A 17,466-nucleotide genomic window follows, 5' to 3' on the forward strand; every position below is an offset into this window, starting at 1 on the left:
AGAAATAGTTAAAGGATTCCACTTCAGTACCTCTCGAACATCTTTCCACATTTGTATGATCGTATGTGCTTGTTTCAGTTTAAAGCAGTTGTTCTTATTAATTTTAGCAAAACTTACCACTGGATACGAGACATGACTCAGCAGGTTAACAATGATGGCCAAACCTGTATAATTATTTTCTAATAAAAACGTCTCCAATATATTATTCTGTGCACAGGACAACAACTATAAACGATTTTTTTCCTTCGAGATATCAAACAGCAAAATTAAAGAAAAAAATTGTGGGTTGAATAAAACGAGGTCCGAAATATTGAACCGAAAGAAGGACAAAAAGGCTATCATTAGAGCTAAAGACACAGGTTGTATGGGCATTATGCAATAAAGATCCACAGAAAGCCTTAAAATTAACCTTTAAGTAGTTTCATCTCTGTCAATTCGGTGATTGAAAAAGCTCGTTGGAAGAAGTTCTTTTGCGACTGAAGCGATGAGCAGGGTAAAATGTTAAGCGCAAACCATCATGGGGCGCTTGGTTTCTCCTCCCTTCCAGTGACCCAGAACAACCCCTTTGAACACCTTGTACTGCCATGGCGGCTTGTTACCAAATAGAAGTCACGGGAAGGATATAAGCAAAGCTCGCATGGAATTATTTCTGTAGTTAGTATTTACCTTTTATTCTCTAGATAGGTTAACTAAATTTCTGATCATGTATATCATGTACATAGGTTGAGATGTTTTGATGTTTCGAGCAACATTATCAAGCAGATAATTCGAGCCTGAATAAAGGCCGATAGCAAAGATGAAAATGAGCATCGTCAACACGATTGTAATAAATATTTCCTGAGGGGTTGCCTGTCTTGGAGTTGGCTTTACTCATGATACTCGCTGTCCACAAACTTAGTATAAACATTAAACATGAAGAGTGTATATTCCTATCTCCGCATTTATTTTTTTATGTCTTTATTAAAACACAACAAACAAACAAAAGTCCTTATCCTGTTCAGTCTAAATTTAACTACCACAGCTACCTTCTATATTTAAACATTATTTAATTTTACTCAGCTCGATAAGTTATTCTGAGCAAATGTTACCTTTTTTTGTATTAATATATTTATGCTGTAAATTAAGTTTAACTTTGGTAACAAAGCCTGTTGTTGCTGTTTGTTTGTTAGTGGCTAGATTTATTATTTAGTTTTTCTCTTCTCAGTTCTTTTAGACGGAACCACCACCATCGTTTTCCTCTTTATTTCACTAATATGTATCCCATGGTTTTAATGTGCTTCTCTCCGTTATCTGGTTTATAGGTAGCCTCATTACCACACGTGTTGGTGTCATCATGTTTTCCTCCGGTACCAAAACCAATTCTGGAGTTGCAGCTACGGCAGTTGTATTGACCGTTGCTAATAATACCGATTCTTGCTTTCGAAAATTTATTCGAACCAACTGCGTTGAACCTTTCTTTGTTACAGTTGGGCTGCAAAGATGCTTCAGAGCCAATCAATGCCTTCCACTTATCTCGACCCAGAGAGGTTGCTCGATAGCGGTCATCAGCGATCAAAGAGTACAGTGAAGCGCCATTCTTTCTGATGACCAAGAACTTGACAGGTTGATTCCCAGTCCTCATGCCGAGACAGATCCCGGAGAAGTTCGTGTTCCAGTAAGTCGGTAACTTGGTTTCCTGGTTGTCAAACCCCGTCTTACCTCCAGGACGATTGAACTCGGTTTTGTTGCTCCAGAATTTGGAATCGTAGTGAAACGTTGACTACAAAAGAAAACACGAAGTCACCGCTTAGAAATGTTTCAAAAAGCCTTATTAATAGGTCTTATCACGGTTTCGACGCCATTTTGACGAGTAGGCAAACAGGCTTGAAATAACAGTGTTTGTATGGAAATCCTATGTCAAATAATTTTTATAAAACATCGCTGCTGAAAAATTCATGAATTGGAAACTTTTGGCATTACGAAAAGAATTTTAAGAAAAAAAATGGAGGGAGGTAACTGTGCCAGAAAGCGTCCAGTCATGTTTTGAACTTTCCATACATTTTCCTGTATTTTTTTCCCGCGAACTATTTTTAGTAGCAGTTCACGGCTGGTTCGCTTTACAGACAAATGTATGGAAAGTTCAAAACACGACTGGACGCTTTCTGGCACAGTTACATCCCTCCAATTTTTTTTCCTAAAATCCTTTTCCTAGTGCTAAAAGTTTCCAATTGATGAATTTTTCAGCAGCGATGTTTTATGAAAATTATTTGACATCGGATTTCCATACAAACACTGTTATTTCAAGCCTGTTTCCCTATTTGCTGAATCCCGTTACTTGTTGCGTCAATCGCACTAAATTGAACGTCAGTTTAAATTTGTTAAGGAGTTCTTTTGACAGTGTGTAGTGTGGAGTTTGGGTTTATTAAAGCAGTGGTCACCATACCTGGGGCCTTGGGCTGTGACATGCTAATGAATTCCTAGAACCGTCGCGGTTTATTCATTAAACCAATGACCAAGAAAACCGTGGGCACTGGGAACGAATGCAGTCTGCCCCATGGCCCCAGGTTATCGTTCTTACCGTGGAGCTGTAGCATGTTCCTTGTCATCTGTAGTGTTTTGTTGTTGTTGTTGTTGTTTTTGTTACTTTCACTTACAAAAAATAATATCACTTAAGGTCCAAGGATGGATTGATGGAAAACCACAACCTGCTGTTGATTTTACCTTGTTACCATCAATTTTCATGACCAGCGTCCATCCTCCATCTCCGCACCCATCAATTCCGGTCATGTGACAGTAAACAGGGATTCTTCCAATGTCAGTTTGCAGCATGTAAGCTTTATTCTCTCGAGATCTGAATGGAGATTGAAATGAAAGTTAGCTACAGATTTACCTCTTAAATATTAAATTATGGTATTATTATTGTTATTATTATTATTATTATTATTATTATTATTATTATCATTAATATTATTATTATTATTATTATAATTATAATTATTATTTTATCAGTGATAAAGTAATGATTATGTATTTTAATTCCTTCGATGATGACTGATGTTTTTAACTCCGGATCTCTCCCCTTCTCTAAAAATTGCATCTTTAAAAACTATTGAGCCTGACGTAACGTCCTTTATCAATTCCATAGTTAATGCAACATTGCATGTTTATAACTTTATGTCAATTTCAATTGACAATTACTCCACGAGCGCGCGTTGGATATGAGATGGTAGATAGCCAACAAGGCGCGTGACGCCGAGTTTTCTATAATCATCTCATATCCAACGCAAAGTCATCCTTGGCCTACCCTGACGCCTGCTAGCTGAGGAATCTCCTGGTCACTAATGTCTCCTTCGTATATTTTGTGTCCCTTTCCGTTGATAAAAATATCAGAGGCAAACAGAAACGACCAAGAAAACTGAAGCTCTTCCATGAGTTTGCGTTAGAGCTTTTCTTTTCGAGAAATTATTAGTCTCTATTCGTAAACTAAGAGGATGGCACGGGGGTGGGAGTGGGGGTTGTCAAGGTAAATTGATCCATGCGCTATAGGGGTGGAGGTGGCGGGTTGTCAAAGGGGAGGGGGTGTCAAGGTCAACAAAATTGATCCATGCGCTATAAAATCCAGTTTGACACAGAAAACGGGAGACCAAACATTTGAATTACGGCGACATCTCTTTCTCTCCTTCTTTGGGGAGTCAAAAGAGGCTTTGTTCATAGGTGGACAAGTCACGGCTTACGAAAATAAACATTGTATTATCCTCGTGCAAAGTTCTATTAGCAGCCGTCTAAAAGCCATTTAACTTACTTGTTTTCCAGGTAAATATCTCTGCAGGATGAAAAAAAATCGGGACCTGTAAAGAAATGAGATATTGAAGACTAAAATCAGAGCCTAGATTTAATATCTACAGCCGGAAAGTGATAGACCGAGCCAATTTAATTTTTGCCACAAATCATTTCTTAAAGAAAATCCTTTCTTCACTAAGGCGTGTTTCTTTGAAATCTATTGTGGGATTAGAAAACGTGAACAAATATATATCTTCGTTACCCGAATGAAAAAAAAAAAGAACTAAAAATAGATTACATGTACTTTCTCAACTTTAGTCTGGAACTATAGCGTTGTCGTAGTAAAAAGTTTAAAACTGAATTTTAATTTCCTTTTCAGCGTTTTTACAGAGCGTTAATTTTGTCGAGAAACACGAACTTTTTCTTTGGAAATTAAACAAAATGGAGATAGGAAAGAGTTTAGAAAAATATCTTTGTATCAGTATCACGTTATTGTTAAGATGTTTTTCTTAATCATTTCCGTATTCGCGTTTTGCAAGAAAAACAAATTTGTTTTGACTGACTACAAACTAAGTATATCCTTTTCGGACTGGTAGTAGTAGTATGGTTCATATAGATTTGTTGTCCGCTTTTGTTAAAGAAAGCCTCCACGTTGACAACAAATTGACCTTGAATTGTTGAAAATAATGTCTAAATTTAACTGTTAGCTTAAAAAGTATACCGTATCAATACGGTATACTAAGGATTATAAACGTTTTGCTCCCAGCCAGTGTTTCTTAATAATAGGTCATACAATTCCAACAGGGAAGGTTTCTGCAGATAATACTGTTGTTAGACACTCACTTTCTTTACCATTTGACCCTTCACCAGCTTTTCTTTTCCTTTCCTTTTCCTGCAAATAAGACGAATGAAAAAGTGACAGGAGACAGGGATTTGACAGGGGCACCAACAACAACACTGAAGCAAAATACTTAAAATGTTGTCTCCTGTGTTCCCATGTGTAAGCTAATATAGTTTGATTTGTTCGGATGTTTTAGCTGAAAATGTAAGTTGCAGAAAGTTGTAGGGAAGGGAATCTTGTTCCCTGATTTTAACTTATGCTTCCATTTGTGCTAAGTCTGTAAAGGACAAAAATCCGAAAGCAGCTTTTATGAAGGAAACAATTTTAAACTGTATTTAACTAAACAGCTTTTAAATGTGTTTAAGACTTGGTGTGAATCGGGCATTAGATTTTCAGCAGTGTAAAATATTTTTGTATGAAAATTCGAGCGAATTTCGAAACGAGTCAAGGAGACTACCTTCTCGTCGTGATATTAATAAATTGTTGACTGATTGTGAAAACGCTTGGTACTGATCACTGGTCAACAAACTGCCCTGCTAATAGAGCTCTGCTCACAGGTGCGGGTAGCAAGCTACACCATTCTTAGCAATTTTAATAATCTACCACGGAAACCAAGAAGGGAAAAATGAAAAGAAAAAATAAAAGAAAGAAAAACGAAAGGAACTTCCGCACGCACCTGTCATCTACCTTAACATCTACAGGGAGATTTGCGGGTAAATAATCATTTGTGACATCCTTCTTGGTAAAAGGTAATTAATTCCTAGACCGTTTGTTGTCGCGATTATGTTTTCTTTTTCTTTTTCGTATATTTTGATGATACAATCACTAATCTCAAAAAAATGATAACGATAGAAATCCCTTGAAATTTCAAAAAAACGCGCTAACTTTCGAAAGTTTAGTCTTTTTCTGATAAGCCTAGTCATAGGATCAACTTTGCAATTCAATATGCACGATTCCAGTTTGTTTTGTAAACTGAACCACCTGTCCTGTTAAACTCGTTCGTTGTATTAGCGATCGACTTTGGACTCGAGACCGTTTACACTTTCGCACACTTTATGAGTTACGAGAATGACAAATATTGTTTCAGGAAATATTTCGTATATAGAAAAACAATTCACCGGTCGATCATCTTTCTCGGAGTGTCTTACTGTAATTCTGTGTTCAGAAGGCCTGAGTCGTCTCAAATATTCGGTTTTAATTGTGATTAAAGACAGAGTTAGAAATTAAGATCTTTTGTTTTTTTCCGAGGTACAAAATCGATGCCCTGAGCGCGAAAAATACTTTCAAAAAGCCAACAGTAGCTCGGTGTATGGGAACAAAATCTCGTTCCTAAATTTGTTTTGCCCTTTCATTTAAAAGCATCTGAGCTAATGGTGTATGACCTTGCGTAACAATCCTTCACTCCGCTTGAATTTAATTCAGTGGCAACTAGAAAAAGAAATTTGTTTTTTGTTAAACTTTTTTTGGTGATTCCCCAGAATGTAAGGCATAATACTGTCTTTTTCGCCTAATCGTGCAATAAATATCGATAACAACCCATATCTGCCTGTGTAATTTACCTCTGATATGTCGAGTACATGGTGAATCCATCCAGTGGCTCTGATAAGATTGCTACCCGCATCGCACTGGTTATCATAGCCAAAGTTATTCAGCTCACAGACTTTTTCAGGTGGAAAATAGTTGTAGGAAATGCACTCGTCATGTATGTGGCACTCCTCAACGCACTGAAGCCAGTCGATGGTTTCAACAGTCTTAAACACATGGCCTGTGAGTAAGCTGTTATGAACAGTATAACCATTCGAACACCAAATGCTGACGATCACGATGGATATTATGGTCAACGAGAGAAATAAGCGAATCATTGTGCAATATGGTACAAATGAATCAATGAAAGTTTTAGAAGATACAAAACTGAGAACGAACACTTAACATGCGCTTCCAACAAACTTTAATAATGTCTAGCGCTTTGTAAGTGGCTTGAAAATAATTCAACAGGCTTCTTTTTTATTGGTCAGCTATTTAAGTCAGCAAGCTGCTCATCTGAAAGACTTTCATTAGTTTTTCTACAGCACAAACTACAAACTGTCAAGGATCATCACTCCGCCCTTACAATCAACTGTGTAAAAGCACTTCGATAACTGTAAATGGAGACTGCGGACGAGTAATTCTAAAGGTGAACACACTTATTATTATTATTATTATTATTATTATTATTATTATTATTATTATTATTGTTATTATTATTATTATTATTACATTAAACTATCCATGTTTCGAGGAAAATATGATTGTATTTTTGTGATGCTTTTTATATAGGTGATATTTGAACAAAGTTTTTATTACTCATTTTTATTATTATTTTCTTTACATTATTAAGTTTATTTATTTTGCCACACCACAAATATAATGAAAACAAGAAATAATAGAAATGGATATAACAATGGCGAGGAGACATAAAGGAAACTATGAAGCTTATATTAATTAGGTATCTTCAGTTATTAATTTATTATCCATGAAAAGTTGGGAAGGGTGGGCTTTCTTTCTTTCTCTCTTCGTTTATTTTAACGTTTTAATATCAATAATTATTGGTGAATTGTCGGGGGGAATATTCCCCAATATTTGCTGAGCCGCAGGCAAATAATTGTTTTGGTATAATTACTCAGGTTATTATCAGAGAAAAACAAGAACCGTCCGAAAAATGTCAATTTTAATTAGATCCTAAAGTTTTCTTGTGTTAGCATCATATTATACTCAGGTGATTATAGAGATTCTATTGACCTCGTTGGTCGAGGATTGTGTCATATCCTGCTTGAATCACCTGGCGTGAGGTGACTGTAGCGCGAATGACTAATTTTCAAAATGGTCGCCTTGCGATTTGTTGATCTTTCTGAGGAAGAAATAAATACGATGAAAGAAAATGCAATTCTGAAAGGCACTTAAGATGCAACGAAGGCAAGATATGAAAGTTTGCTAATTGTAATAAAAAAAACTCGTTTATGAGGTTTGAATGTGTGCTCTTGCTGATGTCATCGACAGTTTCCTTCCATTCTGTCATTCTGATTCCTTCATGGCTAAAATAGATGTAATTTTTCCATTTGTGGTAGCCTGGAAACGAGCGAGGAAAGTTGATAACGAGAGCTTGGAGGGAGCTTATATTTCGGCGCCTTTTTTCGCGGCTATCATTCGGCTAGCGTACATGTAGTGGTGTTCGCGACATCTCGCTTTCCTTGTTTCTCGGAGAATTTAAGCGGTTTGCGACATTGTTTTGCTTGCTACGTTGTTCATTCTTCAACTGTAGAAAAGTTGTGAACAGCTTATTCGACAGTAGACAAAACTACATTTGTGGTTCGGTTCAAAACAGCAGAAAAAGAGAGACTGAATGAGTGTAAGCTTTGAGCTAAATTTGGTGAGTTATCACCAAGAGTTAATCTCTTGTTATCACGTAATCAAACTAATTGTATTACTTACATGTTTTGTTTTATGTACACCGCTTCAAACACTCGTTTTCTTCCAATTGTTGTGTAGTTTGTAGATAACACGTGTTTACCAAACAGAGTTTGAGATCAGTTTGTAAGGGAAAACAACCGCGACCACAAAATGTTGATAAACTTATAAAGATTCATATGTCGTTCATGATAAACCTTTTTGTAGTAAATAACACGAAGGTTTACGTCTGTGATGCATATTTAGACGAATATAAACGTGAAATGCATCGTTTTTTCAGAAAAAGTTCACAATTTCTTTGCTAAGGATTTTGAAGTCTCTTGACTTGATTAGATCTCGAAGTGTTATTAAATTTCTTCTTTCCTTTCTTTCTCGCGGTTGTTTAAAAGCTTTGTTAGCAAGTCGCGACTGCTTTTATGATATATTCTTTATACATCGTTTGAATTAATTTTCCTTTGCCATGTGTTGATTAGAAAGAACAATTAAAGTCAAAATTGCGGATATCTTCACAGCAATTAGCATTATAAAGACAAACATAAGAAAATGGTGCGCAAAGGTGGGAGACAAGCTTAATCTATCGTTTTAACTGTGCTTACAATAAACTTAATTATGATAAGAAAGCAACTTGAATAATTAGCAATCAAGAGAAAGAGTTAAAGGATTCCACTTCAGTACCTCTCGAACATCTTTCCACATTTGTATGATCGTATGTGCTTGTTTCAGTTTAAAGCAGTTGCTCTTATTAATTTTAGCAAAACTTACCACTGGATACGAGACATGACTCAGCAGGTTAACAATGATGGCCAAACCTGTATAATTATTTTCTAATAAAAACGTCTCCAATATATTATTCTGTGCACAGGACAACAACTATAAACGATTTTTTTCCTTCGAGATATCAAACAGCAAAATTAAAGAAAAAAATTGTGGGTTGAATAAAACGAGGTCCGAAATATTGAACCGAAAGAAGGACAAAAAGGCTATCATTAGAGCTAAAGACACAGGTTGTATGGGCATTATGCAATAAAGATCCACAGAAAGCCTTAAAATTAACCTTTAAGTAGTTTCATCTCTGTCAATTCGGTGATTGAAAAAGCTCGTTGGAAGAAGTTCTTTTGCGACTGAAGCGATGAGCAGGGTAAAATGTTAAGCGCAAACCATCATGGGGCGCTTGGTTTCTCCTCCCTTCCAGTGACCCAGAACAACCCCTTTGAACACCTTGTACTGCCATGGCGGCTTGTTACCAAATAGAAGTCACGGGAAGGATATAAGCAAAGCTCGCATGGAATTATTTCTGTAGTTAGTATTTACCTTTTATTCTCTAGATAGGTTAACTAAATTTCTGATCATGTATATCATGTACATAGGTTGAGATGTTTTGATGTTTCGAGCAACATTATCAAGCAGATAATTCGAGCCTGAATAAAGGCCGATAGCAAAGCTGAAAATGGGCATCGTCAACACGATTGTAATAAATATTTCCTGAGGGGTTGCCTGTCTTGGAGTTGGCTTTACTCATGATACTCGCTGTCCACAAACTTAGTATAAACATTAAACATAAAGAGTGTATATTCCTATCTCCGCTTTTTTTTATGCCTTTATTATACCACAACAAACAAACAAGTCCTTATCCTGTTCAGTCTAAATTTAACTACAACAGCTACCTTCTATATTTAAACATTATTTAATTTTACTCAGCTCGATTAGTTATTCTGAGTAAATGTTACCTTTTTTTGTATTAATATATTTATGCTGTAAATTAAGTTTAACTTTGGTAATAAAGCCTGTTGTTGCTGTTTGTTTGTTAGTTGCTAGATTTATTATTTAGTTTTTCTCGTATCAGTTCTTTTAGAACGAACCACCACCATCATTTTCCTTTTTTATTTCACTAATATGTATCCCATGGTTTTAATGTGCTTGTCTCCGTTATCTGGTTTATAGGTAGCCTCATTACCACACGTGTTGGTGTCATCATGTCTTCCTCCGGTACCAAAACCAATTCTGGAGTCGCAGGTACCGCAGTGGTATTGATTGTTGCTAATTATACCGATTCGTGCTTTCGAAAATTTATTCGAACCAACTGCGTTGAACCCTTCTTTGTTACAGTTGGGCTGCAAAGATGCTTCAGAGCCAATCAATGCCTTCCACTTATCTCGACCCAGAGAGGTTGCTCGATAGCGGCCATCAGCGATCAGAGAGTACAGTGAAGCGCCATTCTTTCTGATGACCAAGAACTTGACAGGTTGATTCCCAATGCTCATGCCGAGACAGATCCCGGAGAAGTTTGTGTTCCAGTAAGTCGGTAACTTAGTTTCCTGGTTGTCAAACCCCGTCTTACCTCCAGGACGATTGAACTCGGTTTTGTTGCTCCAGAATTTGGAATCGTAGTGAAACGTTGACTACAAAAGAAAACACGAAGCCACCGCTTAGAAATGTTTCAAAAAGCCTTATTAATAGGCCTTATCACCGTTTCGACGCCATTTTGACGAGTAGGGAAACAGGCTTGAAATAACAGTGTTTGTATGGAAATCCTAAGTCAAATAATTTTCTTAAAACATCGCTGCTGAAAAATTCATGAATTGGAAACTTTTGGCATTAGGAAAAGTATTTTAAGAAACAAATTGGAGGGAGGTAACTGTGCCAGAAAGCGTCTAGTCATGTTTTGAACTTTCCATACATTTTCCTGTATTTTTTCCCGCGAACTATTTTTAGTGGCAGTTCACGGCTAGTTCGTTTTACAGACAAAGGAAGGGAAAGTTCAAAACACGTCTGGACGCTCTCTGGCACAGTTACATCCCTCCATTTTTTTTTCCTAAAATCCTTTTCCTAGTGTTAAAAGTTTCCAATTCATCAATTTTTCAGCAGCGATGTTTTATGAAAATTATTTGACATCGGATTTCCATACAAACACTGTTATTTCAAGCCTGTTTCCCTACTCGTCAAAATGGCGTCGAAAACCGTGATAAGGCCTATTTGCTGAATCCCGTTACTTGTTGCGTCAATCGCACTGAATGGAACGTCAGTTTTAATTTGTTAAGGAGGTCTTTTGACAGTGTGTAGTGTGGAGTTTGGGTTTATTAAAGCAGTGGTCACCATACCTGGGGCCTGGGGCTGTGACATGGTGAGGAATTCCCAGAACCGTCGCGGTTTATTCATGAAACCAATGACCAAGAAAACCGTGGGCACTGAGAACGAATGCAGTCTGCCCCATGACCCCAGGTTATTGTTCTTACCGTGGAGATGTAGCATGCTCCTTATCCTCTGTAGTGTTGTTGTTGTTGTTGTTTTTGTTACTTTCACTTATAAAAAATAACATCAGTTACGGTCCAAGGATGGATTGGTGAAAACCACAACCTGTTGTTGATTTTACCTTGTTGCCATCAATTTTCATGACCAGCGTCCATCCTCCATCTCCGCACCCATCAATTCCGGTCATGTGACAGTACACAGGGATTCTTCCAATGTCAGTTTGCAGCATGTAAGCTTTATTCTCTCGAGATCTGAATGGAGATTGAAATGAAAGTAAGCTACAGATTTACCTCTTAAATATTAAATTATGGTATCATTATATTTATTATTGTTATTATTGTTGTTGTTGTTGTTGTTGTTCTTCTTGTTCTTGTTCTTGTTCTTGTTCTTCTTCTTCTTCTTCTTCTTCTTCTTCTTCTTCTTCTTCTTCTTCTTCTTCTTATTATTATTATTAACTTAACTCGATCTCTCCCCTTCTCTAAAAATTGCATCTTTAAAAACTATCGAGCCTGACGTAACGTCCTTTATCAATTCCATAGTTAATGCAACATTGCATGTTTATAACTTAATGTCAGTTTCAATTAACAATTACTCCACGAGCGTGCGTTGGATATGAGATGTTATAATAAAATTTCGATATAACGCGCGCGCTGATTGGTTGAAACAGCGTGCTTTATCAGAGTTCAGATGCACGGAGCAACGATTTTACGCCATCAGCTCGTTTGTGAAATTCCTGGACTTCTCTCTCGGTTTTATTTATTTATTATTATTATTATAATTTTTCAATCCAGACGTCTTTTATAACCTAGAAAACGTAAACGAGGTCTTAGCTTTAATGGACATAGACCATCCTGTGCGCATACAAGGTAAAAAACAGTACAAATAACACGGTGATTGAAAGTGAAGTTTCCGAAGAAGTTAGCGACTAAAACACAGAGGCAAGAAGAAATGTAAACAAACAGAGATTTGCAAACATGTCAACTACGCCAGATCTGTTCGTTCGGAAAATGAAGTTGGTTTTGAAAATGAGTGAGAATGCGGGGGGGGAATAAAAGAATTCTTTATCATAAAACAAATAAAGAAGCCTCGACTGTGCTCTGTTCTGTTGTAAAGCACTTAGGAAGCGGCTAGAGCACTCAAGAAGTAGGGAAAAACACTCGACTACGTCTCGTGTTTCCCCCTACCCTTTTTTTCGTGCTCTAGCCGCTTCCTGCGTGCTTTACAACAGAACAGAGCACAGTCGAGGGTTCTTTATTTGTTAAATAGATAGCCAACAAGGCGTGTGACGCCGAGTTTTCTATAATCATCTCATATCCAACGCAAAGTCATCCTTGGCCTACCCTGACGCCTGCTAGCTGAGGATTCTCCTTGTCATATATGGCTCCTTCGTATATTTTGTGTCGCTTTCCGTTGAAACAGAAACAGAACGACCAAGGAAACTGAAGCTCTTCCATGAGCCTGCCTTAGAGCTTTTCTTTTCAAGAAATTATTAGTCTCTATTCCTAAACTAAGAGGATGGCATGGGGGTAAGGGTGGTGGGTTGTCAAGGGGGAGGGAGTGTCAAGGTCAACGAAATTGATCCATGCGCTATAAAAACCAGTTTGACACAGACAACGGGAGTGACAAGACCAAATCATTTGAATTCTCTCCTTCTTTGGGGAGTCAAAAAAGGCGTTGTTGGCAGAGTCAGTGAATAAGTCGCGGCTTAGTTACGAAAATAAACACTGTATCATCCTCTTACAAAGTCCTATTAGCAGCCGACTAAAAGTTATCTAACTCACTTGTTTTTCAGGTAAATATCTCTGCAGGATGCAAAAGAATCGGGTCCTGTAAAGAAATCAGATATTGAAGAAAAGCGTCCAAGCCTAGCTTTAATATCAAAAGCCGGAAACTGATAGACCGAGCCAATTGAATTTTTGCCACAAATCATTTCAACAAAATCCTATCTTCAGTAAGGCGTGTTTCTTTGAAATCTATTGTGGGATTAGAAAACGTAAATAAATATATACCTTCGTTACCAAAATGTAAATGAAAAAAAGAACTAAAAATATATTACTTTGTAAACATTAGTCTGCAATTATAGCGTTGTTGTAGTAAAAAAATTTAAAACTGAATTTTAATTTACTTTTCAGGGTATGCCTTTATTGCAGAACGTTAATCTTTTCGAGAAACACGAACTATTTATTTGGAAATTAAACATAATGGAAGTAGGAAAGAGTTTAGAAAAATATCTTTGTTTGTCACGTTATTGTTAAGACGTTTTCCTTAATCATTTCCGTATACCCGTTTTACAAGAAAACAAATTTGTTTTGACTGACTACAAACAAAGTATATCCTTTACGGACTGGTAGTTGTAGTATGCATAATATGGTTCAAATAGATTTGTTGTTCGCTTTTGTTAAAGAAAGCCTCCACGTTGAGAATAAATTGCCTTTGAATTGTTGAAAATAATGTACAAATTTAACTCTTCGCTTAAAAAGTAGAAATAACACTCAAGTGTGCTAAAAATTAGGTTTATCATCGCCTATTTTCGCTTGTAAATTTTCCTTGCGCCGCCATTTGGATGTTATGAGGTCATACTGTTGCCGCTATTGTCAGTTACCAGAAGTTCTTTTAATTTTGCGTGAAACAATTGAGTGACCGTATTACGTCGTGAAATCTAAAATGGCCGTGCCCGGGAATTTTAAAAACGAGAAAATGCGATAATCAAATTCTGTTTTGTCCGACACAGAAATAATATTTCACGTTTTCCAGAAAAATTTGAAATTAGGTTGGAAATTATTATACTCTGGTGTGATTTTTGGTAGCTGTCAAATGCATGAATCCGTTCAAGAGCTTACACGGATATGCAGCCTCACTTGGTATCTTTTCCCTGTGTCCATGCAAAAGAGATTAGGTCGCTGAGATATCTATTCAATCGGAAAAATATAAGTAAATATATTTGAAAAAGGTAAAATCAATACGGTATACTAAGGATTATAAACTTTTTGCTCCCAGCCAGTGTTCCGCAATACTAGGTCATAGAATTACAACAGGAAGGTTTCTGCAGATAATACTGTTGTCAGGCACTCACTTTCTTTATCATTTGACCCTTCACCAGCTTTTCCTTTCTTTTCCTTTTCCCGCAAATCAGACGAATGAAAAAGTGAAAGGAGACAGGGATTTGACAGGGGCACCAACAAGAACATTTCAGCAAAATACTTCAAATGTTGTCTCCTGTGTTCCCATGTGTAAGCTAATATAGTTTGATTTGTTCGGACGTTTTAGCTGAAAATGTAAGTTGTAGAAAGTTGTAGAGAACGGAATCTTGTTCCCTGATTTTAACTTATGCCTCCATTTGTGCTAAGTCTGTAAAGGACAAAAATCCGAAAGCAGCTTTTATGAAGGAAACAATTTTAAACTGTGTTTAACTAAACAGCTTTTAAATGTGTTTAAGACTTGGTGTGAATCGAGCATTAGATTTTCAGCAGTGCAAGATATTTTTGTATGAAAATTCGAGCGAATTTCGAAACGAGGCGAAGAGACTACCTCCTCGTCGCGATATTAATAAATTGTTGACTGATTGCGAAAACGCTCGGTACTGATCACTGGTCAACAAACTACCCTGCTAATAGAGCTCTACTCGGAGAGCAGGGTAGCAAACTACACCATTCTTAGCAATTTTAATAATCTACCACGGAAACCAGGAAGGGAAAAATGAAAAGAAAAAAGGAAAGAAAGAAAAAGCAAAGGAACTTCCGCACACACCTGTCATCTACCTTAACATCTACAGGGAGATTTGCGGAGTGAATAATCATTTGTGACATCCTTCTTGGTAAAGGTAACTAATGCCTAGACCGTTTGTTGTCGCGATTAAGTTTTCTTTTTATTTTTCGTATATTTCGATGATACAATCACTTATCTCAAAAAAATGGTGACGATAGAAATCCCTTGAAATTTCAAAAAACGCACAAACTTTCGAAAGTTTAGCCTTTTTCTGATAAGCCTAGTCATAGGATCAACTTTGCAATTCAATATGTACGTTTCCATTTTGTTTTGTAAACTGAACCACCTGTCCTGTTAAACTCGTTCGTTGTATTAGCTATCGACTTTGGACTCGAGACCGTTTACACTTTCGCACACTTTATGAGTTACGAGAATGACAAATATTGTTTCAAGAAATATTTCGTATGTAGTAAAAAAATTCACCGGTCGGTCATCTTTCTCGGAGATGTAACTGCAAGTGTCTTACTGTAATTCTGTGTTCAGAAGGCCTGATTCGTCTCAAATATTCGGTTTTAATTGTTATTAAAGACAGAGTTAGAACTTAATATCTTTTGTTTTTTTCCGAGGTACAAAATCGATGCCCTGAGCGCGATAAATACTTTTAAAAAGCCAACAGTAGCTTGGTATATGGGGACGAAATCTGGTTCCTAAATTTGTTTTGCCCTTTTATTTAAAAGCATCTGAGCTAATGGTGTATGACCTTACGTAACAATCCTTTACTTCGCTTGAATTTAATTCAGTGGCAACTAGAAAAAGAAAATCGTTTTTTGTTGAACTTTTTTTGTTGATTCCCCCGAATGTAAGGCATAATACTGTCTTTATCACCTAATCGTGCAATAAACATCGATAACAACCCATATTTGCATTTGTAATTTACCTCTGATATGTCGAGTACATGGTGAATGCATCCAGTGGCTCTGATAAGATTGTTACCCGCATCGCACTGGCTATCATAGCCAAAGTTATTCAGCTCACAGACTTTTTCAGGTGAAAAATAGTTGTAGGAAATGCACTCGTCATGTATGTGGCACTCCTCAACGCACTGAAGCCAGTCGATGGATTCAACAGTCTTAAACACATGGCCTGTTAGTAAGCTGTTATGAACAGTATAACCATTCGAACACCAAATGCTGACGATCACGATGGATATTATGGTCAACGAGAGAAATAAGCGAATCATTGTGCAGTGCAGTACAAATGAATCAATGAAAGTTTTAGAAGATGCAAAACTGAGAACGAACACTTAACATGCGCTTCCAACAAACTTTAATAATGTCTAGTGCTTTGTAAGTGGCTTGAAAGTAATTTAACAGGCTTCTTTTTCATTGGTTAGCTATGAGTCAGCAAGCTGCTCATCTGAAAGACTTTCATTAGTTTTTCTACAGCACAAACTACGAACTGTCAAGGATCATCACTCCGCCCTTACAATCAACTGTGTACAAACACTTCGATAACTGTAAATGGAGACTGCGGACAAGTAATTCTAAAGGTGAACACCCTTATTATTATTATTATTATTATTATTATTATTATTATTATTATTACATTAAACTATCCATGTTTCGAGGAAAATATGATTGTATTTTTGTGATGCTTTTTATATAGGTGATATTTGAATAAAGTTTTATTACTTATTTTTATTATTTTTTTTATATTATTAAGTTTATTTATTTCGCCACACCACAAATATAATGAAAACAAGAAATAATAGAAATAGATTTAGCAATGGCAAGGAGACATAAAGGAAACTATGAAGCTTATATTAATTAGGTCTCCTCAGTTATTGTTTTATTATCCATGAAAAGTTGGGAAGGGTGGGCTTTCTTTCTTTCTCTCTTCGTTTATTTTAACGTTTTAATATAAATAATTATTGGTGAATTGTCGAGGGGAATATTCCTCAATATTTGCTGAGCCTCAGGCAGATAATTGTTTTGGTATAATTACTCAGGTTATTATCAGAGAAAAACAAGAACCGTCCGAAAAATGTCAATTTTAATTAGATCCTAAAGTTTTCTTGTGTTAGCATAATATTATACTCTGGTGATTATAAAGATTCTATTGACCTCATTGGTCGAGGATTGTGTCATATCCTGCTTGAATCACCTGGTGTGAGGTGACTATAGCGAGAATGAGTAATTTTCAAAATGGTCGCCTTGCGATTTCTTGATCTTTCTGAGGAAGAAATAAATACGATGAAAGAAAATGCAATTCTGAAAGGCACTTAAGATGCAGCGAAGGCAAGATATGAAAGTTTTGCTAATTGTAATAAAAAACTCGTTTATGAAGTTTGGATGTGTGCTCTTGCTAATGTCATCGACAGTTTCCTTCCATTCTGTCATTCTGACTCCTTCGTGGCTAGAATAGATGTAATTTTTCCATTTGTGGTAGCCTGGAAACGAGCGAGGAAA

General features: G+C 36.5%; 4 protein-coding genes across 6 annotated transcripts in view; 1 reads left to right on the top strand and 3 right to left on the bottom strand.

Annotated features, from left to right (window-relative positions):
* LOC146463685 (uncharacterized) overlaps positions 1-17,466 on the top strand; it is a 73,770-nt gene that overhangs the window by 40,673 nt on the left and 15,631 nt on the right. The window lies entirely within an intron of this gene.
* Positions 1-17,466, bottom strand: part of LOC146463687 (uncharacterized) — a 58,239-nt gene that overhangs the window by 21,289 nt on the left and 19,484 nt on the right. The window lies entirely within an intron of this gene.
* LOC146463689 (uncharacterized) lies at positions 1,241-6,462 on the bottom strand. Its single transcript, XM_085084356.1, has 5 exons — positions 6,160-6,462; positions 4,603-4,651; positions 3,782-3,827; positions 2,701-2,830; positions 1,241-1,759 (listed from the first exon to the last, which is right to left on the bottom strand). Exons 1-5 carry the CDS (start codon positions 6,460-6,462, stop codon positions 1,241-1,243), a joined length of 1,047 nt encoding a protein of 348 aa, XP_084940482.1.
* LOC146463690 (putative skeletal organic matrix protein 5) lies at positions 9,718-16,238 on the bottom strand. The gene is made up of 4 exons (XM_085084357.1): positions 15,992-16,238; positions 13,075-13,120; positions 11,415-11,544; positions 9,718-10,443 (listed from the first exon to the last, which is right to left on the bottom strand). The coding sequence occupies exons 1-4, from the start codon at positions 16,236-16,238 to the stop codon at positions 9,925-9,927; spliced, it is 942 nt and encodes a 313-aa protein (XP_084940483.1). The 3' UTR covers positions 9,718-9,924.

The sequence above is a fragment of the Pavona decussata genome, unplaced genomic scaffold (assembly GCF_977016875.1).
Source record: "Pavona decussata unplaced genomic scaffold, jaPavDecu1.1 SCAFFOLD_175, whole genome shotgun sequence".
Lineage (NCBI taxonomy): Eukaryota > Metazoa > Cnidaria > Anthozoa > Scleractinia > Agariciidae > Pavona > Pavona decussata.

What these genes read in the sequence shown, in the direction of transcription:
- LOC146463689 (XM_085084356.1), bottom strand. Translation starts at nt 6,462, where the DNA reads ATGATTCGCTTATTTCTCTCGTTGACCATAATATCCATCGTGATCGTC. An exon ending in GATATTTACCTGGAAAACAA is followed by an intron (nt 2,831 to 3,781) that starts GTAAGTTAAATG and finishes ATCTCCATTCAG; the next exon opens with ATCTCGAGAGAATAAAGCTT. An exon ending in TGAAAATTGATGGTAACAAG is followed by an intron (nt 1,760 to 2,700) that starts GTAAAATCAACA and finishes TTTCTTTTGTAG; the next exon opens with TCAACGTTTCACTACGATTC.
- LOC146463690 (XM_085084357.1), bottom strand. Translation starts at nt 16,238, where the DNA reads ATGATTCGCTTATTTCTCTCGTTGACCATAATATCCATCGTGATCGTC. An exon ending in GATATTTACCTGAAAAACAA is followed by an intron (nt 11,545 to 13,074) that starts GTGAGTTAGATA and finishes ATCTCCATTCAG; the next exon opens with ATCTCGAGAGAATAAAGCTT. An exon ending in TGAAAATTGATGGCAACAAG is followed by an intron (nt 10,444 to 11,414) that starts GTAAAATCAACA and finishes TTTCTTTTGTAG; the next exon opens with TCAACGTTTCACTACGATTC.